General features: G+C 43.5%; 1 protein-coding gene across 5 annotated transcripts; it reads right to left on the bottom strand.

Annotated features, from left to right (window-relative positions):
• Window positions 1-1632: 1632 nt before the first annotated feature.
• Nrx-1 (Neurexin 1) lies at window positions 1633-20193 on the bottom strand. Of its 5 annotated transcripts, none has more exons than XM_017152003.3 (13): window positions 18275-20193; window positions 16903-17379; window positions 16529-16840; window positions 16355-16471; window positions 15910-16294; window positions 15443-15813; window positions 13611-13731; window positions 9162-9309; window positions 8345-9102; window positions 7450-7800; window positions 7136-7371; window positions 5582-5933; window positions 1633-3831 (listed from the first exon to the last, which is right to left on the bottom strand). In XM_017152003.3, the coding sequence occupies exons 1-13, from the start codon at window positions 19208-19210 to the stop codon at window positions 2819-2821; spliced, it is 5577 nt and encodes a 1858-aa protein (XP_017007492.2). In that variant the 5' UTR covers window positions 19211-20193; the 3' UTR covers window positions 1633-2818. The 5 variants fall into 5 exon arrangements, with proteins under 5 accessions (XP_017007492.2, XP_017007495.2, XP_017007497.2 ...); XM_017152006.3 differs by having other exon boundaries at window positions 5582-5912; XM_017152008.3 differs by having other exon boundaries at window positions 5582-5912; window positions 7181-7371.
• Between the last annotated feature and the right edge of the window lie 1414 nt (window positions 20194-21607).

Here is a 21607-nt window from a genome sequence, read left to right as displayed (position 1 = left end):
TGTTAGTTTGGAAACAATAAGAAGGAGGCTTAGAGATAATAACCTCATTTCAAGAAGTCCAAGAAAAGTACCGTTACTCACAAAAAAACATGCCGCCAAACGCTTGAAGTTTGCAAGAGAACACTTGACTTGGCCCTTGGAGAAGTGGAGGAATATTTTGTGGTCGGATGAGTCAAAAATAGTTAAGTTTGGAGGCCGTGGCTCTCGGCAGTTTGTTAGACGACCACCCTTATGCGCTTTTACTCCAAAGTATACCTTAAAAACGGTAAAGCACGGTGGATCATCAATTATGATTTGGGCGAGTTTTTCATATTATGGAGTAGGCCCTATATATTGGGTCAAAACCATAATGGACCGTTATCTATACGTCAGTATTTTGAACGACGTGATGCTCCCATATGCCTCTGAGGACATGCCTCTTATTTGGACGTTCCAACAGGACAACGATCCGAAGCACACCAGCAAACTTGCTAAAGAGTGGTTCGCAGCCAATGAAGTCGATGTCATGGAGTGGCCCGCACAGTCACCCGATCTCAATCCAATTGAGAATTTGTGGTGTGACGTGAAAAGAGCAGTCTCGGAATTAAAACCAAGCAATAACTTTCAACTTTGGGAAGCTGTACAAAGATCTTGGAGCTCTATTCCTCTAGAGAGATGCCAAAATTTAGTTAATTCCATGCATAAGCGCTGTGCGTCTGTTATTGCAAACAAAGGATATGCCACCAAATACTAAAATAAACCTTAAATATAGGTCTAATATATACATTTAAATATTCAATCTTAAAACGTTTTTTTTGGCTGTGAAATTTTTTGGAACTTTTCACTACTATTATTTTGACCAAACAAAATTTTGTAAAATTACACATTTTTATTTTTTTCTGAAAATTTGTATGAGTTATCCTAAGTTGTTGTTTATTATTATTACCTTTAAACAGTTGAGTTTCAATGGAAATTTAAAAAAAATTGTTAAAACGTTTTTAAAGTTACTTTTTGGGGTTTCAAGAAATCGTCTGTGGGCACTACTATTATTTTGACCGCAGCTGTATATATATTCGTGTATATATAGTACTTTCCTAGGTATATACAGCATACCTCGCCTTGTTTTCCATTAAGAATTTGAGAGAAGTATGTCCAGTAATTTCGCTAGTGTTCGAATGCGTCAGTTGGTGAGTGTGCGTGAGTAGGGGGCGGTGAGGTGAGGTGAGGTGAGTGTGCGTGTATTAGTATATCGAGTGTATATAGGTATTTTGTATATCTAGTCCAAAATGATACACTAATTGGTATTGATAGTGAGGCAAAAATTTGAATATAGCGCATCAAAATGATATATGCGATTATATATATGTATTTGTATACAGAATTCAATGGCGGCTTGCTGAAAATCGAATTTCGCTTCTGTATGTGTGCTGGTGTGTCTGTGTGGCTGTTGGCTGTGTTGGTGTTGGTGTAAGCGTGGTGACTGCTGATTGTGTATACGTCACGTTGGCTTCGAAAAATACGCTTAAAGCTGCTATAATACTGTAAAATTGTTGCTTGATTTCCTCGTTTGTCGACGGTAAAGTAATGTTCGCTCACATTGAATAGCAGTTGTAGTAGAAAAGCTAGGTAGGTTCGCTTCAGTGTTTTAGAGTGTAGAGTGTAGCGTTTAGCGTGTGTGTTTTTGGCGTGTGATTGTGTCTAGTGTCTTGTCTTTTCCTTGATATGTCTGAGTTCATATTGCACGCAGGTCGGTGACAATATTTAGTCTCAAATACATATAAAAAGTATATGTGTTGGGCTCGGGAGTGGAAGGGACTAACACAAAATCGCATCGAGTTGCTGCACGCAAACGAAAAAGTCGCATCACGTATACGTCAACCAAATCGTGGGTATCTACTGTGTCCTCCGTATTATGTTGTTTGATTTCATTTAGTTATCCTTTAGGTTTTTCGTCTACCATTATCTCATTTACATTTTAACTAATTAAAGCCGGTTTCAATTCAACAAACAATCTGTAGCATAAATTCTTGCATTCCCCGTCGTCCGTATTATTATTATTATTACTATTATTGTAGTCAACCAATGTTTGTCTCCTACGTTTACAGCACCACATTTTGTAACTTTACACGCGAAGAAAAAAACCCATTCAGAACCTCATTACGTTACGTTTACATATAAATATATATAATTAAGTACGTTTATATTGAATTTCTGCTAAATGGTTTAGTGGTTTTGCTAGAAGATTTGCAGTTTAATTGTTTCTTGTTTTTCCTGGGGCCTTTCTTCCTTCGAACTGTTCATAGCGTACTTTGTGGCGAAATATTTTACACAATTACTTGATTGGCTAGTGGGCATATATAATTTATCGTAACGCTGTGATATATATAATATATATATAGTTGTATTCGTTTAGTGTAATTCATATGCTTATTCGCTGACGGCTGTGGCTGCTCTCCATTGGTAGATCTATTAGCAAGTCTTGAGTTGAAGCTATAATTTCTTAGGCGTAATCTAAACGTTACTTTTAGGGTGAACCAATGCTCCTGGCCAGATGCACTTGTCTAAAGTATTTGCGTGTCTATCTGCATGCTGCTAACGTAATCAGCTCTTCTTCTTTTATTATCCTTTCATCCGCTTTCATTTCCGTTTCCGTTTGTACAGTGTCCGACTGTGTCCGCTTCTAATTTTTTAATTAACTTTATGAGGCTGCTAAATAAATATATTTATATACGCTTATGTGTGTTTGTGTATCTTAGGGGGGACTTTCACTTTCGGCTCGCTTTGCACTATTTGCATTTATTGCTAATTTGACGATAATTCCCTGGACCTTGCGGCCGCCTTACACATACCACTCCTTGACGTCCTTGGAGTCGCGCTTCTTGGCCTTCGGCTGCACCAGGCCCGCCATCTGGGGTCGCCCATCGCTGCCGTAGCCCAGTGACCCGCTTCCGCTGGACATCATGCCGCCGCCGCCGCCTCCATTTCCGTTTCCGTTGTGCCCGTTGTGCATCTGCTGTTGGCCATGGTGCTGCTGTCCAGCTCCTCCACCGCCGCCGCCTCCTCCTCCTCCGCCCTGCATGTGGTGCTGCCGCTGCTGGTGGTACGATCCATTGGTGCTGGTGTTGCCCAGCAGAGCGGCATTGGGATTGTGCGATCCGTAGGCGGCCGCCTTCTCGCTCTCCGTCTTGTAGCCACGATCCCCGTTCGACTTGAGCCACAGGACCAGCAGGATGACCAGCACCACGGCGATGAGGATGCCCGCCACAATGCCGATTATCATGGCAGTGCGTTCCTCCTCGATCGAGTTGATCCTGCCGCCCTTGCCCTTCGGCCGATAGTTGTTCATGTTGGTGTTGTAGGTGTTGCCGCCGTAGGGTCCGTAGGGTGGTGGATCCTGCGGCGGAATGGGCGGCGGAAGCGGCGGCAGTGGGTGGTGCTCGTCGGGCAGCTGCATGCGATCGTGATCGTTCCGCCCGGAACCTCCAAGACCGCCACCTGCAACATACACGTCATACGGCGTGGTGTCCCTCTCGGTTACCGTGCTCCGGATCTCCGGTGGCGGAGTGGCCTGCGTGGTGGTGGTGGTCGTGGTCGTCGATGTGGAAGTGGTGCTCGTGCTGGTGCTGCTGCTGGTGGCGCGTTGCGTGGATGTGGTGGCCACGCTGCTGGTGGTGCTGCTCGCCTGTCCCGGCGTGCTGGCTCCCGATCCGCTGCTGCTGCTGCTCGACTGGGTGGTGGCGTAGGAGGGAGTGCTGCCGCTGCTGCTGCTGCTGCTGCTGCCGTGCTGCTGCTGCTCCGTGGTCACATCACTGCGGCCCGTGGTGGTGATCGTGACCACCTCATTGTTGGTCTCTGCAAGCAGTCGGTTTGGGTTTATTCAAGTGTTCTCAAGTGGGTGCTCTAGATATATTTATGTCTGTTGCAAGTGTGTGTGCTTTTGGTGGCTTTGTTTCTAGCTAACTTCTTTTCAAAGACCCCTTTTTAAAAAAAAAAAGAAATCAGAATAGAAAGAACGCTTCAGATGTCTGAGTTTAAATATACAAATTTTAGATTAAATTTCAAATTTACCAAATAAGAAAAACTTTTTTACCAATTAATATTATAATCGATTAAAGCATTATCTGAATAGCTATGTACAATATATACCTGATAGAAGGACTTCCTTTTCGTATAATATTTAAATTTTAAACAAATTTTAAGAACCATCTAATCAAGTCTTCAAACTTTCCCCCCCAGAAATCATTCGAACCGCCAGTTGTGCTTTGCTTTTCATAGTTTATTCAACACAGTTAGAGAGGATTAGAGATCTTTAGATATTGAGAGATATGTTGAGGTGTGTCTTTCTTGTTGTGGGTGCTGGACCTTCGATCTTTTCGCACGATATGTACAAATTGGAATTGGAAGAACGGTAGAACTATGCAATCGAGGGAATAAATGTGAAGGAGGAGCAGGAGGAGGTGGATAAGGAGGAACAGGAATGGGAAAATCACATCTTACACTTGCAGACGCTGCTTTAATCGCTACTATGTACAAAACATATACATCTTCGATCGCTGGCACCCATATATATACCATATACCTTATAGGTTTCTAGGTATTTATGAAGTGCTTGTAACGCTTAACCCTTATCGCTTAACGCTTAACCCTCACTCAACCAAAAACCCTCGCCAATGATCGGTGTGGTTGTTGTTGTTCTGGTTGTTATAGTTGTTGTTGTTGTTCTGGTTGTTGTAGTTGCATTATTTTTTTGGTTGTTCTTGCTGTTGCTGGTGGTTTAGCTCTCGTTAATGCTAGAGTTAGTTATACAGTTAGACAGAGGTCTAGTTGGAAGCTTAGCCTAAGTGCATTGCTTGGTTGCATTGGTTGTTTGCTTATGGGAATTTACAGAGTATCCATGGCGCGATCACAGTCAGAAATATGAAGGCGATTTCACATTCTGAAAGAGACACATAAGGCGTACTCGTTGTCAGTTCAAATTAGAAGGCAAGGCAATCGATCATCAGCAACAGGTGGAGATGAAGGATATAGGCGACGATTGTTGCGATACTTTATATTTTTATTTTCTTTTTTTTTCTGGGCTGATCTGAGCTGAGATGACACGGCGATTTGATTGATATTTGGTTTCTGGTTGGGTTGATGCATTGCGAGGGGTGCGATAGAGGCGATTCATATATACGAGTAGATATATATATTCAGAGCTGTTTGGCTGTTTCAATGTAATCGTGTAAGCGGTCAAAGCATTGGCGCTGCATTGGCATTAACCTAACTGCCTTGATCTCCGTGGAGCATTGAACAAAACTGAAAAAGGCAAAGCGTCACTAGCTAAACGGTTATGCGGTTATATGTAGAGCTTCGATTATAGGCTATAACTTTAACTTGAACACAACGGAACCCACAGCTTAATCGTTAACACGTTCTCTACGTTACTATGGCGTATACTTAACTGGAATTTCGAGTGAATTTCGGGGCTAGCTAATGTCTGTGATGAAGTGTGTGTGCGTGTGTGTGGTGTTTATTTTTAAGTGTTCTTCCGTGATTGATCCAAATGCCAATGACAAAATGAGACCAACACACACTGGAACGCTGGAACGGAACCACTCACCTGATCCCCTGGCGGTGCTGGTCGAGGTGAACTGCTCCGTGGTCTCTCCGTAGTCCCCGGATCCATGGACGCAGTCCTCATCGTCGCAGGCCCTCTCCGTGCCATTCGTGATGACACCGCCACTGTTGATCCCGCCGGTACTCAGGTTGTTCCCCTGCTGGGAGGTGGTTGTCTGCTTGGTGGGCGGCACATAAACCGGCGTGATCAGATCGTCCCCGCTTCCCGATTCGAATGGCGGCGTGCACTCGTCCTCGTCGTCGCCGCGACATCCGGATCCGGCTCCCGAGAAGATCAGATCGTCCAGCGCACCCGGATAACCACTCGCCGGCGTCTGTCGAGTAGAGTTCAAAGTCTAATTTTACTTCAGTTGATCTGGCGGCAGCCGGGCCAAGCGATGGTTATTGTATGGGGTTTGTTAACTGGATTAGTAAGTTGGTTAGGTGCTGTGTGTTAATGTATATACGGGTTGGTGTGAGCATGGTACCAGTGGAGATCACAAATCCCTCAGGATTAAATGTAACTAATTGATTTTTATTTACAATTATTTAAATATAAAGAATCTCTTAGATAAAGTTAACATTTATAATGTTGAAATCCTTATTCACAGAAGATATATTATTATAATTTTAGAATATGATATTTTAAATATTTTTTAAAAAATATAGAAGGTTTTATTACTCTTCCCATTGAGTTCTTTGAAATGGTATATTAAATAGATATATATAATTAAATCTTAATAGCGTGTTTTGTTTATATTTTCTGTTAATATAATCCCAAATCTATATTTTAAATCTCCACTGGCTTTCACATACTAGTGTTTTAAAGTATTCATGTTTGATGTGAGCTTTGATTAGAGTCATGCAGCATAAGTGCGACGAGTTCTAGTGCATAGTAAATCGTATCAGTTTATATAGCTGTATATATATTCACAGTTATTGGTTAATGTGCTGTGCAGCAATGGAAACAAATTCAGGAAACTCAAGTGGCTGGTTAGTGGCAAATCTGGCAATTCTCTTTTGTTTTTTGATACTTAGTTATTTTGTTGGTGCGTTAAAAGCGTTACAGTAAAAACGAAGGTGCCGGAGGGAAATCATAAGGTCAATTCAAATGCAGCATTTACACTAGTTTATACAGTTAGTTAGCTAATACTTTTGGTTTAGTTAAAAACGGTTAACGTTTGTACTGAATGTCGAACCGAATTTCCCGGATTTGATTATGATGACGATGGCTTCAATGTACAGATGTAGTTACATTCGATACGGTTAACGGTAATGCATTTAAATTATCAGGATAGTGCAAGGGAACTGTACATTATTCGAATTGGTTTTCGAATTTCGGAGGTGCAATCAAATCATGTCAAATCATTTTGGGAAAAGGGGTTCCACAACTCATGAAGCGGATTAATACAATAATTTTGGTTAGAATTTCTTTTTTTTTTTTTTAGTTTTTAATTAAAGAAAGAATTTTGAATAAACTTGGTTTACGATGAGAAAAATACTTGGAAAGTTGAAAGTTGAGAGGAATTCAAATAAAATTTCAAATAAATTCCCTAACCTGCTGCATTCTCTGCAGATCATTTCTATCTAATACTCCAGTTACCAATTGAACATCTCCGCGGATCACGATTTGGGGGTCGCGCTCGACGGCCAAGTCCAAAATGCGCAACTTGTTCACCGACAGTCCGGCAATCACGCCGGCGAACGGCCGCTCGATGCGATTGCGACCGTTCCGACTAGACTTGCCGCCGACCTGAACGTTGGACATGGTATTGAACACGGTCGAGTGGTGGCCTGAAAATTGTTAGAAAAGATTGGAAGAGATAATTAGGCACCCTACCCCAAAAGGAAAATTATCCCCTATCCACTTACTCTGCGGCGTGAGTGCCTGCACATTGTAGTCGTCCAGCTGGAGCGTCGCGTTGCCTCCCTTCCGCTGGAACCTCACCACATGGTAGGCGTTGTCGTTCACCTTCGTCCCGATCTCGCCCAGCGGCAGGTCCACGCTGCCGATGTTGTACACCATGAAGATGTTGCCCTCGACTATCTCCAGCTCCATGTAGTCCTGCGTGGTGGCGCTCTCCACCCGCAGAAGCACTGCGTCCGGCCGGGTGGTTATGAAGCCCAGGGCTATGTTATCCTCCTCGGTGTCGGCCTGGGCGTTTTCCGGAAACGTGTACAGCAGCATGCCCTTGTTGTTGCCAAACTCATAGGCGATGGATTCTGGGGAAGGGAAATAGATTTTAAATTAATATTTATTTTTTTAGTTATTTTTATACCCGTTACTCGTAGAGTAAAATGGTATATTGTATGGCTGTCTGTATGAACGCTGAGATCTCGGAAACTACAAGAGCTAGAAGCTTGGGATTTCCCACACATATTCTTGGGCTTTCTACGCAGCGCAAGTTTATTTCAGCCGAGTGCCCCGCACACAATTACCCACTAACGATTTTAAAATGTGCCTGGCGCCCACACCTTTAAAGATTTCCGATAACTGTAAATGCAATTTTGTTGTGTATATTTATACCTATCGAAATGTAGAAGTAATTTTTTAAATCGGACCATTCATTAAAAAGTTATGCGCAATCAAAATTGTATATATCCATCTCCCTTTAGCCGAGTGACGGGTATTACATAGTCGGGACACCAACTCGACTATAGCGTTATCTCTTGTTATTATTAGTTATTTTCAAACAAAAGATTCATAATCATAAATTAATATTTCTAAGACACTATTCTATCCTACCTAGAAATCTCGCCAACTTACCATCATAACAGGTCGGTCCTGTATAAGAGGTCATGTCACATTCACAGGCATAGGCATTCCACTGCTGCACACAGTTGCCCCTATTGGCACAGGCATTCTGGCTGCACTTGGTGGGTCCCTCGCAGCCGCTGACCACCAGGGAACTGGGCACCACGGCATCGCTGGTCAGCGAGGGAGAGGCGTCGCCCAGATCCAGGGAGGCCAGACAGCCCTCGAAACCGGAACGCGAGGAGATCGAGGCCGGCAGCTTGGAGTACATGTCCTTGAAGACGCCGCCAATGTACAGGATGCCCGCCAGCTCCAGGTGCATGTTGTTCCCCGTTAAGCTTATAATCTCGAAGGAGTCGTCCACGGTGAGCGTGTGCGTCTTGGGTCCCGGCCGCCTAATGCTGACCTGATGCCAGCGGTTGTCGTTCATGTGGATGCGCGACTTGTCCCTCATGGTCACCGGTCCGTCGCCCAAGTCGAAGGTGTAGTGGATGTGGCCATTGACTAGTTCCACGGCCACGAAATCGTTGCGTCGCCCGCCATTGAAGACCAGCAGACCATTGGGCTCCACGGTCTTGAAGCGGAAGTCAATGGAGATGCTGTTGTAGGCCTTCAGCATGGCCAGTCCCACGTAGGAGTGCTTGGAGCGGAAGGTGGCCGCATGGTAGGGCTGTCCCGCCGGGGAGTTCACAAAGCGGGCCGTCAGCTTGAAGGTGGCACTGGGCAGAGCCGAGAGCTCCGGTCCCAGGCTCTTGACTATGTCCAAGTAGCTACGAAAGGGAATACCAAAAATAGTCTCCTAAAATCAAACTAACACAGCGATACCCACCGCTGGCCATTGAACACCAGGCCCTGCATCTGGCCCACAAAGTTCGGCATGGTGGAGGTCATCTGGATCTCCTCCTCGGCATGGAAGAGACCGCCCAGGTGGATCGAGCGGATCTCCATGGTGCTGTGGCGACCCAGGATCGTTTCGGCTGTGGAAGGAATATTTCCAAAAACAAGATATGGATAAAACTCGGGGGCCTCGCCATGGGGTTTGTCTAGCCGGGATCGGCTTTGCTCTAAGTTGTTGACTAGGCGGAGTACCGTTAACATTGGTTACAGTTACATATGGTTAGATATATATTTATGGGTATATATAGGTAGTATATGGAGTATAGGTGGTGACAAGAAGCACATACGCATATGTAGTCAAAGAGTATATAAGAGTATAGAGTAGATATAGGTTTTAGGTATGCGGTTTTAGTAGACATAGATCTAGTTTTTTTTGGTTCATAGATTTTTCAAGCAGTTGTATTCTTCACTCGACAAGTGGCTGAATGTAGTTGGAATTCGATTGGAGTATTATTATTTAGTTAGTTGCAGCTTGGTACATACTAAAGAAAGGTGCAGATTACAATACATACAATGTACTGGTACGGATAGTAGTTGTAGTTGTAGTTGTTAATTGTTAATTAAGAGACAAAACGAAATCGATAATCGAAAATCGCTGCCACAGCGCAAACCAAAGGAAACTAAGTAAAAGTAAAGAGATCGCTAAGTTGATTAGATAAGGTTAGTTGGTGCGCATTTGGTTCTTGTTTACATACGAATATGCATTATGCATTAGTTGACATTTTGAGGAATATATTTGTTCTTTTTCTTAGTCTAAGTTTGGTGTGTGAGATACATTTTCAATACGATTACGGTGGCGGTGACATTTTTAGATAATTTCATTTGAGTTTTCATTTCTCAGCTGTGCGTGGGAACCGAGGAAAAGTATAAATATGAGAAAAGTTCACTGAGGCAACCTACGGTCTAGAAATGGTAACTGAAAAGGTCAAGGATTATGGTCGGTAATAACCGGGATAATTGAAAAAAAAAAAAACCAAAAACGGAAAATAATTTGGGCTTTGCTTAACGACATTGAACTAAACATCGATGGGTATCTGGGTATTGGTAAACTGTCCATGTTTTCTGTAAATGTAAATGTGTTAATCTGTGCCCTAGAGAGTTTTATTTATCTGTGTGTGTGTGTTTCGATCGACTTCCTGTGTGTGTGTGTGTGTGTGTGTGTGCGGCGACTACGTCTAAGTTAATAAGGGTGCATTAGCCTTAACGAGCGACCACATTGCGCATACGACGCGTTGGCCCACCGAATGATTGACATCTTGACATGCAAATGACTGCGGCGACAGAGACAGAAGTAGCAAGAATAACAGCAAGAGAGAGAGAGAGCAGTAGAGAGAGTGAAAGAGAGGGGGCAATGTGGTGAGTGGGCAGAAGTCGAACTAGGGCACTGTTGTTGCAGCTGGCAATTTGGCGCATTTACAGTTACTTATTCATACAACTGAATCGCTGAGTGGGCTAAGTGATACGATGCGATGGCGAACGATACGAAATACGATATAGTACGAAACAAAGATAGGTATACATTATACACTATACACTGTACAGGGCTACAGCCCGATTTGGGTTTAGACTTGGTTCGTGAGCGGGTCATGCGGTCATAGGCTATATCATTCATTCCAACTGACAGTCATTGGTTTTGCTTGTTAGTTTATGGGTATTATCATAGTTTCATTGCTGCTGCTGCTTGTTTTTTCATTTTCAGGTGCTCACATGCAAAAACGCGTCACGTGTGTGTGTGTGTACTGGTGCAACGGTGCGTGACAGAGTGTGGGTGTGTGCCTGTGCAGGTGTGCGAGACTTCCACTTAACATTGTGTCTGTGTGTGTGTTTTTTTGGTCGAGGCAGGAGCAGGATCCGGCTATAAGGAAAACTCCTAACTTGATTGATCTTTCACTAAAAATCAAATTAATTTATAATTTTAAGATTTAATTTCTTTATGATCTTAAAATACTTTTTTCTAGCCTTTAAAATAAAAAATAACAATTAATAAAAATATTTGAAAGTTAAGAATTACTGTTTACTATTTGTATTACTGCATATTAACCATTCAAAACCATATTTCTTTATTGAGACTAATGAGTTTACTGGCAAACAAAAATTATGAAATTATCCTTAACGATTTTATATGGATTTGAAAATAATCAGATTGACCCTAATTTCTTTTTTCAGTGTAGCCTTCTCCGTCGCCTGCCTTTAGCTTTCTCCTTCTTTTCAGTTGGGTGTTTATTTTTTTGGACACACTTACACAACAAGAATCTAATTTTACGTGAGACACGTTAGGCTTGATTAGTTAGTTGCAAGTTGGTTGCGGTTGCGGTATTGTTGTATTGATGTTTACGATAGTTGAGTTTACTTAACACAAAGCTAATTACATATTAAATGGTGCAAAATTACAGCCCTGGGCGCTTTTAAACATTGTTTTGCCCTCTCGTCTCAATAAGCCACGGCTAATGCTAATGCTAATGCCAATGCCCATTCTGCAATGGCACTCCACTTCAATCGCAATTCGCCGATAGCGTGACTTTCATCGAGCGATTTGGGCAAAAAAATGCTTCCCCGAGTTCTTGCGTGTCGATTTTTTTCTCTCGCCTAAAACATGAAACGAAAAACGATATTGTACATTGAAATTATTTACGTTGCGTTCCCGTCATTTTGCATTGTTCGCCTTACTCATTTTTACTTTTTCGTATTTTATTTTTCTCGCTTTTCGGTCGCATTTGGCTTTTTTCAAAGAAGGTCATTTAGATCACGCTCGTGATAAGGGAATTGCATTTGCATATGACATTGTTATTACTTGTTGTAGTGCTTAAACACCATGGTTGTTGTTCGCTGTTCTACATTCATTCGTAGATGTCTGAAACAAACACCTTTTAACGTTTACATACCGCACGTGTCGTTTAAGTTATGGTACAGCAATTATTTAAATTATTTTCATTGTTTAGATTATCATAGGACTGTAAACGAAAACTCTTTTCCAGATAAATATTTACAGAAACCAAGAGGAAACATAAAATTACAAGTATTTTTTGAAGCTGTTGAGTTAGGCGCTTGGATTATAAAGATAATAATATTTTATTTTTTACGAAAAAATACTTCATTTTTTAGCTTGAACTAAACGTAAAATTCGTTATAAAACTTAGTAAAATCAATATATAAATCAATGATAAAATATTCCCAAGGCCATTTACTCAACAACATAACAAAGGCAAACAAAACTTTAATTAAAACCAAACAATATAACTCGATTATGAAGGACAAAACAATTTACAAGACAATCAATATAATGGTATTTGTAACACTTAAGGCTGAAACTTTACAGCTGTCCAACTTTCTTTGCTTTCGTATTTACTCTTAATCGATTACAATACTTCTGTGTGGGCTTAGGAATTGGAATTGAATTGTAATTGGAATTGAATTGGCAATCGTAATTGGGAAATCAAACAAAGTAAGTAGTAAGTAAGTATCGCAAATGAAAACACAACATCGAGATGTTTGAAAGAGTTTTGAGAGGAACTTACAAGAGCAAAATATATAAAAAATCATTACGAATGAGTTATTTGAGAATGCGATCGAGGAATCTTCGATCCATCGCATGAGCATGGTATGATTTAAACAAACTTTCAGAGAGGCGTACAATGTGTGGAATGGTGTGGATGTGGAGCCGGGTGTCTTATGATGTTCAAACTATGCTTTGCAGATGCTAAACGATGTTCAGAGGTACAGAGCGAGGTAGACATAGGTGGATAGTTAGAGAGAGCTGTCTAGATCAAATCGGTTCATCATCATCAACGTAAGGAAGTTCGAGAAATGTGTCATGAGAAATGAGAGGTAAATAAACTTGCTAAATACTTTTCAATTTTCCATCGGTCGTTCTTTTCGATAGTACTTATTTTCACTGCATTTCGTTTCGGTGTAATCGCATGTGTTCGTATGTGTGCGTGTTCGTGAGGCTGTGTTGGTGTGAGAATCGTTGTTAACTGAAAAGCTCTCAACTGAAAAAGTTTAAGTGGAACTTAAAAACAGGAAAACGCGCCGCTGACTGCACTTTCCTTCTTATTATTGATTTTCTCCTTCTTATCCTTATATATTTTTTTGTATCTTTTTCTCAAGTCTTTTTTTTCTTTTCAACTGCCCTGAAGCACCTTCACACACCTTCCTGCTGAGTTTGAGGGGGAGGGGGAGCATTTTCCTACTTGAACTTGAACCTGCGGGTTGTGCGTGAAGCACCTTTCATGGAAGCTAATCGCTGGGGGGATTCCTGTGACCCTACGAAGGGAGTTGGTAGGTTGTCGATTGGTTGGTTCATTGGTTGGTTTAGTTGGTTGGTAAAAAAAACGACACGGCACGACACGTAGTAGGGCATAGATGTGCTGTTGATACATACATAACATACCCCTGACGGGGGGAGCCCCGTCGACTTGAAGCCGCAGATTGGAGGCTCTGCGCGAGAAGCGGATCGTGTGCCAGTTGTTGTCGTTGAGCACCGACTGGCCGGCCAGCAGGTTCTGCAAGGGATTATCACACACAAGCTCAGAAAAGTGCCGGGAAGCCTTTGAAAATCGCCTTTAATTTCGAATTGACCTTGACTAAGTCCAATGTGTGCTACGAACTTAATCAGTTTGGGATAACCCTATAAACCTCTATAACCCTATAACCCTATTAAAAAAATGTATCATAATCAAAAAATATAAATCAGTTTTGGATAACCCTATAATCCCATATAAACCTATATTCCTATTAAAAAACATTATAACTATCAAAAAATTAAAGGAATTGTAATCTTACCCATACAAAAAATTAAACAATCAAGCTTTTTATTTAAGCAGAAAGTAAATATATCTAAAATCAGAAACCCATATCTAACAAATAATACAGGACTTAAAGTGGTTCTCCCTATAATTAATTTTTATACCATACCTACATTTCTTTGGTGAAAGGAAGTATGTTACATATAAATCGGAATAACTTATCTTAAAGAAATCAACTGCTTATCAAGATGTCTTAGTAAATATTCTTCCCCTTAAGGCCTCTTTACACCTCAGTAGGAATTTTTCAAATGGAATTTCATATGTTTTAAGCCCGTTAACATAGTCTGTTGTTATTTCGGTGAAACAATTTTAAAAAGCTGGCTTGGTCTGACAAAATTGTTGTATTCAAATGTACATTTCCTGTTATTATTTGGTTAAAATATCTCTAAAAAATGTTGCAATGTCTCACAACATTTAAAAACTATTGTGTCTGCTTTTACAATGGATGATATATTTTATTTGAATCTTTTCTGAGTGCATTATTGGATCTCACTAATTCTATATTTTTTTTAATCGTACGCACTAGCGGTTTTAAAATCCTAATATTTACAAATAATATTACATAGCTGCATCCATATATTGGTTTACGAATGGTTATTGTTAGATGATCAGAAACAAGTTATATTCCCATGGTCTGTGCTATGGCAGAACCTTTGCCTATAAAACCATCCTGCCAATGAAAAAATCGAAGACAAGTTCTAATTTTACAATATATTTATTTTGCTGCACCAGTGATAAGACATAAGTTCATTGGCTGACTTCAGAAAATCTCCTGTTTGTATTATCCACAGGATCTGTGGTTTTCTTCATCTTCTTCTTATAAGCCTTGTTTCCACCCATGGGCTATTAAAAGGACCGCTTTTTGAATGAGAGGGCTGCATGGAATCCTATAAACAAGTCAGTGCGCATGGTGTTTACGATTGAATCCTCTTTGTTGCATTGTTTTTATTTTTTCGAGCTCCAGATATTTTTTGGAACCACAATCACTTTGACAACAAACGAAATGAACACCATTCATTTCATATAACCTCTCATGGAATATGTACTCACACACATATTCCAATCGAGTCAAATAAAATAACCTTAACAGATCAAAGTTCTGTTACTGTCGAGCAAATGTTAAATTTTACAAGGGCTTCTATTCAAAATTGTTTTAATCTATGTTAAACATATGAGGCTTTTCTTAGAATCTTGACCAAATTCCATTTGAAGTGTAAACTCGAAATGAAAAATGAAATAGAAAATGGAATCTATTCCATCTCAGATTTTGAAATTTGTATGAAAAATTGGATTCCATGTGACATTCCATCTGAACTGTAAAGAGGCCTTAATTCCGAAAGTCAAAGGCGATTTTCAAGGGCAAAGGAGCACTGTGATCGAGTCAAGCACTTTCGCCGGAAAAACTCACCTTCTCGCGGTCGCTCAGCCGCACACTGGCCCGCACCCTTCCCGCCACGAGAGCGATCTCCAGCCGATCCGGGGAGTTGGACTCGGCGCTGGTCAGCAGCAGGAGGCCCGCCGGTCGCGAGGTCTTGAAGCGGATGACCAGCTCCTCGGTCTGCGTCTTGGTTCCCTGTCCGTTGCCCAGCCAGATGGTCATGTGCTGGCTGCCGTTGAAGGCCAGCGTGGCCAGTTCCCGGCCGCAGGTGGGTCCACCGTACAAAGTGGCCGAGCAGTCGCAGATGGGCCGGTTCCAGCCCTCCAGGCAGGTGCCTCCGTTCAGGCAGGGATTGCCGTTGCACACGTTGGCCTGCACATGGCACGAAGGCTTCACGGAGGCTGTTTCCCAAATGTGGGTTACGGGTTTAGGGTTACCGATGGGTTATCATATAATGACCATCGCTGTCGTGACCACTTTGGCTACTCGCTACTTACCCGAATCCTGGACGCGTGCAAAGGCCGCTATATCGATCGCCTTGCCACTCAGCACCAGGTCACGCAAACAGCCCACGAATCCCTGGCGCAAAGTGGCCGTCCAAATGGCCGCCGGCCAGGCGACGCTATTGTAGGCGGGCCCCACTCCGCCCAGATACATGTGCCCGTCCAGCTCGAGGATGGTGCCATCGCCGGGCGTCCGGAAGTCGTTCCACACCCCGTCCACGCTCACCTTGGCGTCGCGTCCATTCCGCCGGAGAATCAGGTCATGCCAGTCGCCGTCGTCCACGCGACGTCGCGAGGCTCGCACCTTGGAGGCTCCGGATCCCAGGTCCAAGTGGATGTAGATGTGTCCGTTCAGCAGCTCGATGGCAATCAAGACGGGCTGATGGACAGGGAAGTTATGCAAAATGCTCTAGGAAAAGCTAACTTCAATTCAACTCACATTTTTGGCCCTGGGTTGCTTGGATCCTGTGGCCAGGACAATGATGCCATTGGGCTCCTTGGTGCGAAACTTGAAGCTAATCGAACTCTGCTTGCCAGTCTCCCAAGGAGGCAGAACCTGTACAAAAAAGATTATTAGTTTAAATATATAGCCCATAGAGATGCACCAACTTACCAAATGCGATTCCCGGGTGGTGAAAGTCACCGGATCCTGTGGATCTCCACTGGGGCACTGGTACTCCAGGTTGCCGGCCACCTGGATCAGCTTGGAGCCGCTCTTGGCCAGATCGATGAGGTTCAGATTTAGCGTATCCGCCGAGAACTCCACTTTCCGCAGGCAGCCCACGAAATTGGTGTGGACACGGGCTCCCAAGAGAGCCCTCGGATTGACGGCACCACCCACGTAAACACGCGAGGATGAGAGCATGGTGAACTTGCCGGCAATGTGGGAGTGATCCGTGTACACGTCGTCCACCACAGTGACCAGCTGGATGAGGAAAAATCTCCCTTAAATCTAGATCGAGATCAAGCAGTAAGGGATTTACGTACCCGACAGAAGCTGGTGATGGAGGAGATCTCCTGGATGCGACGGTGCACGGTGACCTTGTGCCACTGGTGGTCGTCGAAGCGCACCTTCGATGGCTTGATGTGCATCTCCTGCTTCCCGTTGGCCAGTCCCATGGTCAACGAGACCCCGCCATCGCGCAGGGCCAGGTTCAGATAGTCCGTGCCGTGGCCCGTGTAGAAGAGCAGGCCGTTCGGCTGGCGAGTGCGGAAGTAGAAGGATATGGCATCCTGGGCACTCACTATCGGCTCGGCGCCCGTCTGGCCCAAGTCGTACGAGAGGAACTGTGTACCGCGGAACGTGGCTTCCGATGGCGCCTTCTCCTTCTCACAATACTGGCCATCGTACTCGAGGTTTCGACACTCGCAAATTGGACCGGAATCAGTGGATATACAGATGCCGCCGTGCTGGCACGGATCGTTTCGCTCGCAGGCATCGGTTGTGTTGCCCCCACGAACGCCCTGCAGAACGAAGTTTGAGCCAACATTTAAATGTAATAAAGGTTATGGGGTATTTAGCAAATAAATACTATAAACCTATATGGTAACGAAAGAATATTTGAACCAATAAAATGTTAAAGTATTTGAAAAAGGTAAAGTAATATGATGGAGAGCCTTTTCGGTCCATAAAAATCTATATCTTGTATAAACTAGAACTTACTTATTTCGATTTTTTAAATTGGTAAATAAAGGCGTACTTCCCATCAACAATTACACTATGTTACATCAAAGATTTACCTCGATGGATTCTATATTTTACAATTCGTTACGAATTCAAAAGTTAAACTTCGTTATCCAAAAAGGATTCTTAGCTCAAGGACCTCAAATTTCGGGGGTATCACAGGCAAATGGATTCATGGTTTGTTTTGCTGTTGAAGTTTTTCAAAAGTATACCTTTATCTTTTAAACCCATACTCAGAATAATTTTAGGATTTTTTTAAGGGAGAACAAATTTAATAGCCATAAACAAAGGAAAATTACTCCTTGAAGACTTTGTGCTAAGAATCCTTGCGTCGAGTAACTTAATGGAAAACGCAGTTTACCTTGGGAATTCGTTACGAATTCAAAAATATGTATAGCATCCATTGAGGTAAATTTAAAAAGCTGTAATTTTGTGTGTTATTGTGTTATTTTTTTATTGCTTTACGTGTATGAAAACGAAAAATATCTCAACCTATAAAAGCTTTGACACATTTGGAAAACAATTAAGTAAAATAACGGTATGATATGATAATAACGAAAACAACATTTTAAACAGTAATTTAAGAGAATCTTTTTAAATATATCGAATATATTTGAAATTAATTTAGGATATCTTTGGTCTTATGCATTTAAAAAATCATGGTATTGAACTCACCCTGAGGGGCCTTTCGCGGGCGGGCAGTTCGCCGTGATCGCAGGGCACATCGCCGCACTTGATGTCGCGCTGCTGCTTGATCTCCTGCCGCCTGGTGGAGCCACCAGGTTGGTCCGCGTAGACCAGGTTGCGGATGGCGCCCCGGAAGCGCGGCTCAAAGATCACGCTGGGCAGGGCAAGAAGCGCCAACTTAGTGCTATACCAGTTGGGCATCCCGCCCACATAGACGTCCGAGTTGCTGGCGAACTTGCCGAACTGGAACTCCTTGCCCTTGGTCGACCGCTGCTGCGAGACGCCGTCGACGATGAGCGAGGTCTGCTCGTCGTTCCGCAGGACCTGCACCTTGTGCCAGTGGCCATCGTGCAGCTCCCGGCCCACGGTGATGATCTGGGCCCCGCCGCCCAGGTTGTATCTCAGCCGCAGGGCTCCCTCCACCAGCTTGAGTTCGAAGAAGTCGTAGGTGCCGCCGTCGTCGGTGTAGAGAACCAGTCCGTTGGGCTGTTCCGTCTTGAACTCCAGCTCCAGGGTGCCATTCAGGCCGGTGTACCACTTGCGGAAGGTGTAGAAGGAGTTCTGGGAGCCGTCCAGCTGGAAACCGGCGCTGAGGGTCACGAAACTGGCCGCCAGGCTGACCAGCAGGGCGCTGACGATGAGCACGCGGTAGGAGCGGCGGTATTCCACGATCACGGGAGGCACTGACCCCAGGTCGCCTCTCCGCCGGCGGCGAGCCTTGTTGAACCGCAAGTCCGGGGATTCGAAGGCGGTGGCGGAGGTGGAGGCGGAGGCGGAGGAGGAGGGCAGGAGCCTCAGCTCAGCCGGACTTCGAGTTCGCTGCTGATCCCTGTCCATGTTCGGCCGTGTCCTGGCTGTCATGGCCGCAGGAGCATAGTTATCCTGATCCTGATATGTTGCACTATTTGGTTGTGGCGCCTTCATTCACACGCACGGGCCTTTGGGCACTCACCCACACGGAGGCACCTACGCACGTTGCGCGCGTAAACGTAAAGTGACTCGCTCTCTCTCTCTTTTCGCGTATTCCAGTCCTTGAGCGCGAGCTTTTCGCGTGTCCTTGTGTTGGTGTTACTCGGGAGTTATCCGTTTTATCCGCGCCTGCCGAGAGGGAGCCTGAGAGCGCGGGAGAGCGTGGGAGAGCGAAAGCTCCGACAGGCGAAGTTGGCTGCGGCTGTTAACGGTACTCGTCGACTGTTAACGGCACTGCACCGATTATTGCTTGGGATTTCGCCTGGTTTCTTGGTTTTTAATGCTGGGCACCTTGAGTTTTTGGCATTTCACACACTTGATTTGCATAATGTTTGGCAAACTAATTAAGAACGGGCACATATTTCGCATCGATGCGGGGTCAGATAGCCGTTGTTGCGACCGAGGCGGCTGTACTACCAATTGTGGTTGGGCCAAAAGCTTGCCGGATACCCCTGCCACCCGAGGTTGTGGCGCCCACGAGCGCTCCAACGTACATGTACATACTAAAAATCGGAAAAAATTTTCACTGCATGTCGCGAATGTAGGCGAAAATTTTTCTAGGCACCTCACAGCGAATGCCCCCAGAAACGGGCGCTTTACTTTAGTTGATTCATCAGCAATCTAATCAGTTATTTATGCGTATCGATTGGGATATTGATTGGAAACGATTACTTTTGCACACACGGGGATTTTTTCAATTACACAATTATTTAGCTGGATTCGAGCAAAATCTTTGCCGTTTTCACTTTATGTAACAATTGGGGTTTGGCTTTTAGCACGACGCGATTTCGTTGAAGTGGGGTGAATTTATTTTTGCAGATTTTTTGGTTCAACTTTTGAGGGATACCAAAATTTTGTGTGTCGAAATTTGCTAAGCAGCGCCTTCCGCTGCTCTGGGCTCCGATATCGATCCGCGCTGCATCCACGACAAGACTGAACTGCAATTTCAAACTTAATTTCTTCGCTATGTTTCCAATGGATAACGAAAGCTCCGCCAGCTTATTCACAAAAAGCCACTGGTGCGGCCTAGACGACTCGAAAAGGGACGCTGTAATGGGGCTTTGGAGTTAAGGAGTTCAGGAGTTGGGTATTTATTTTACTAGTTTTCTTTTCGAAGTAGTTTAAAGGACTTACGAGCACTATAAACTTGTAAAGTAAGGATAAAAGTGAGTTGTTCCTTGTCTTGCCCCAATAAGTATGCTATGCTAAACGAATGGACCGCTGAGTTTGAGTGTAGTGTGTGGGAATGCCAAAAATTAAAAGCTCGCTTACTTCGCACGAGGCATGCATATGCGTACTACTAACACACAAACGCACACATAGGCACCAGCTGCCCACTCACACATGCGTAATGAGCGCACAGCACGCAGGTTCATAACCTGCACCACTAAAGCGTATTAGATGCCACAAGGATACACATACACACACATGTACATGAGTGTCCTGTGGTCACACACACACACACACACACACAGCGACACCCACACGGGCTCACTATCTCTGAGACGACCCGTGTAAATTCCTTGACATTTACTACGCAACTTCGACGACTCGGTGTCAAATTCGATTTGCATTTGCATTGGCAATGGAATGGAATGTGTGAAGTCCTGTACTCTCAATGTGTGTGTTTGTCTGTGTGGGTGTACGTCCTTCCGCCCACCCCCTTCGTCAAGGGGAACAATTGCAAGGCCGTCGCCACCATTAATCCCAGTCGTCCTGGCGAGCACATTAACTTGAGCACACCAATCACGCACTGACCATTACACCAGGGATCTCAGGACCCTGCTCCCTGGCACTTACATTTTTTAATAATTTTTTAACGCACGCTAACGGCTAAACAAATGCCCGCACGTGCTCTCCATTGTCCTTCGGAGCCGTGACGTTCGAACGGACTAACAAGGACTGGGAATGCCAAAAAGCTGACGGAAGAGCCAAAAGCTTTAATTTAAATCAGGCGGCTTTCTTTTCGGCAGTCAGGCAGCTCTTTTGGGGCTTTATAACTACTTGTATTTTAAAAACTCTCCACTTAGGCATTTTGAATTTTGATTGATTTTCCTACAACAAAAAAAATATATTAATAGTTTTTCAAGGATGTGAAAAGCACATAGTGTAGAGTATGTATATTTTCATATTTTTCAATAAAAATAATTTATGGCGCTGTTTATTTAGCATTTGAAATGGTTTTTAAGTTTCCTTCAAAATTACTCATACGCCATGTATGTCACTTAGAATAAAGTGCAAAAAATCTATCCCCAAACTTTGTTTTTAATAATTATTAAGAAATGGGAACGCAAACTAACAAATGTTTAGTTCAAATATACGCTTTATTTAAAGAACATTTTTTATCAAAGT

Source organism: Drosophila takahashii, chromosome 3R (genome assembly GCF_030179915.1).
Source record: "Drosophila takahashii strain IR98-3 E-12201 chromosome 3R, DtakHiC1v2, whole genome shotgun sequence".
NCBI lineage: Eukaryota > Metazoa > Arthropoda > Insecta > Diptera > Drosophilidae > Drosophila > Drosophila takahashii.
The sequence above is the reverse complement of the archived record's forward strand: the minus strand, read 5'-3'. Positions and strand labels throughout refer to the sequence as shown.

Excerpts from the sequence above, each read along its gene's own strand:
- Nrx-1 (XM_017152003.3), bottom strand. The coding sequence starts at position 19,210 with ATGAAGGCGCCACAACCAAATAGTGCAACATATCAGGATCAGGATAAC. Across the intron at positions 13,732-15,442 it reads GGCTGAGCGACCGCGAGAAG|AACCTGCTGGCCGGCCAGTC; the intron begins GTGAGTTTTTCC and ends AATCCCTTGCAG. Across the intron at positions 7,801-8,344 it reads AGGACCGACCTGTTATGATG|AATCCATCGCCTATGAGTTT; the intron begins GTAAGTTGGCGA and ends TCCCTTCCCCAG.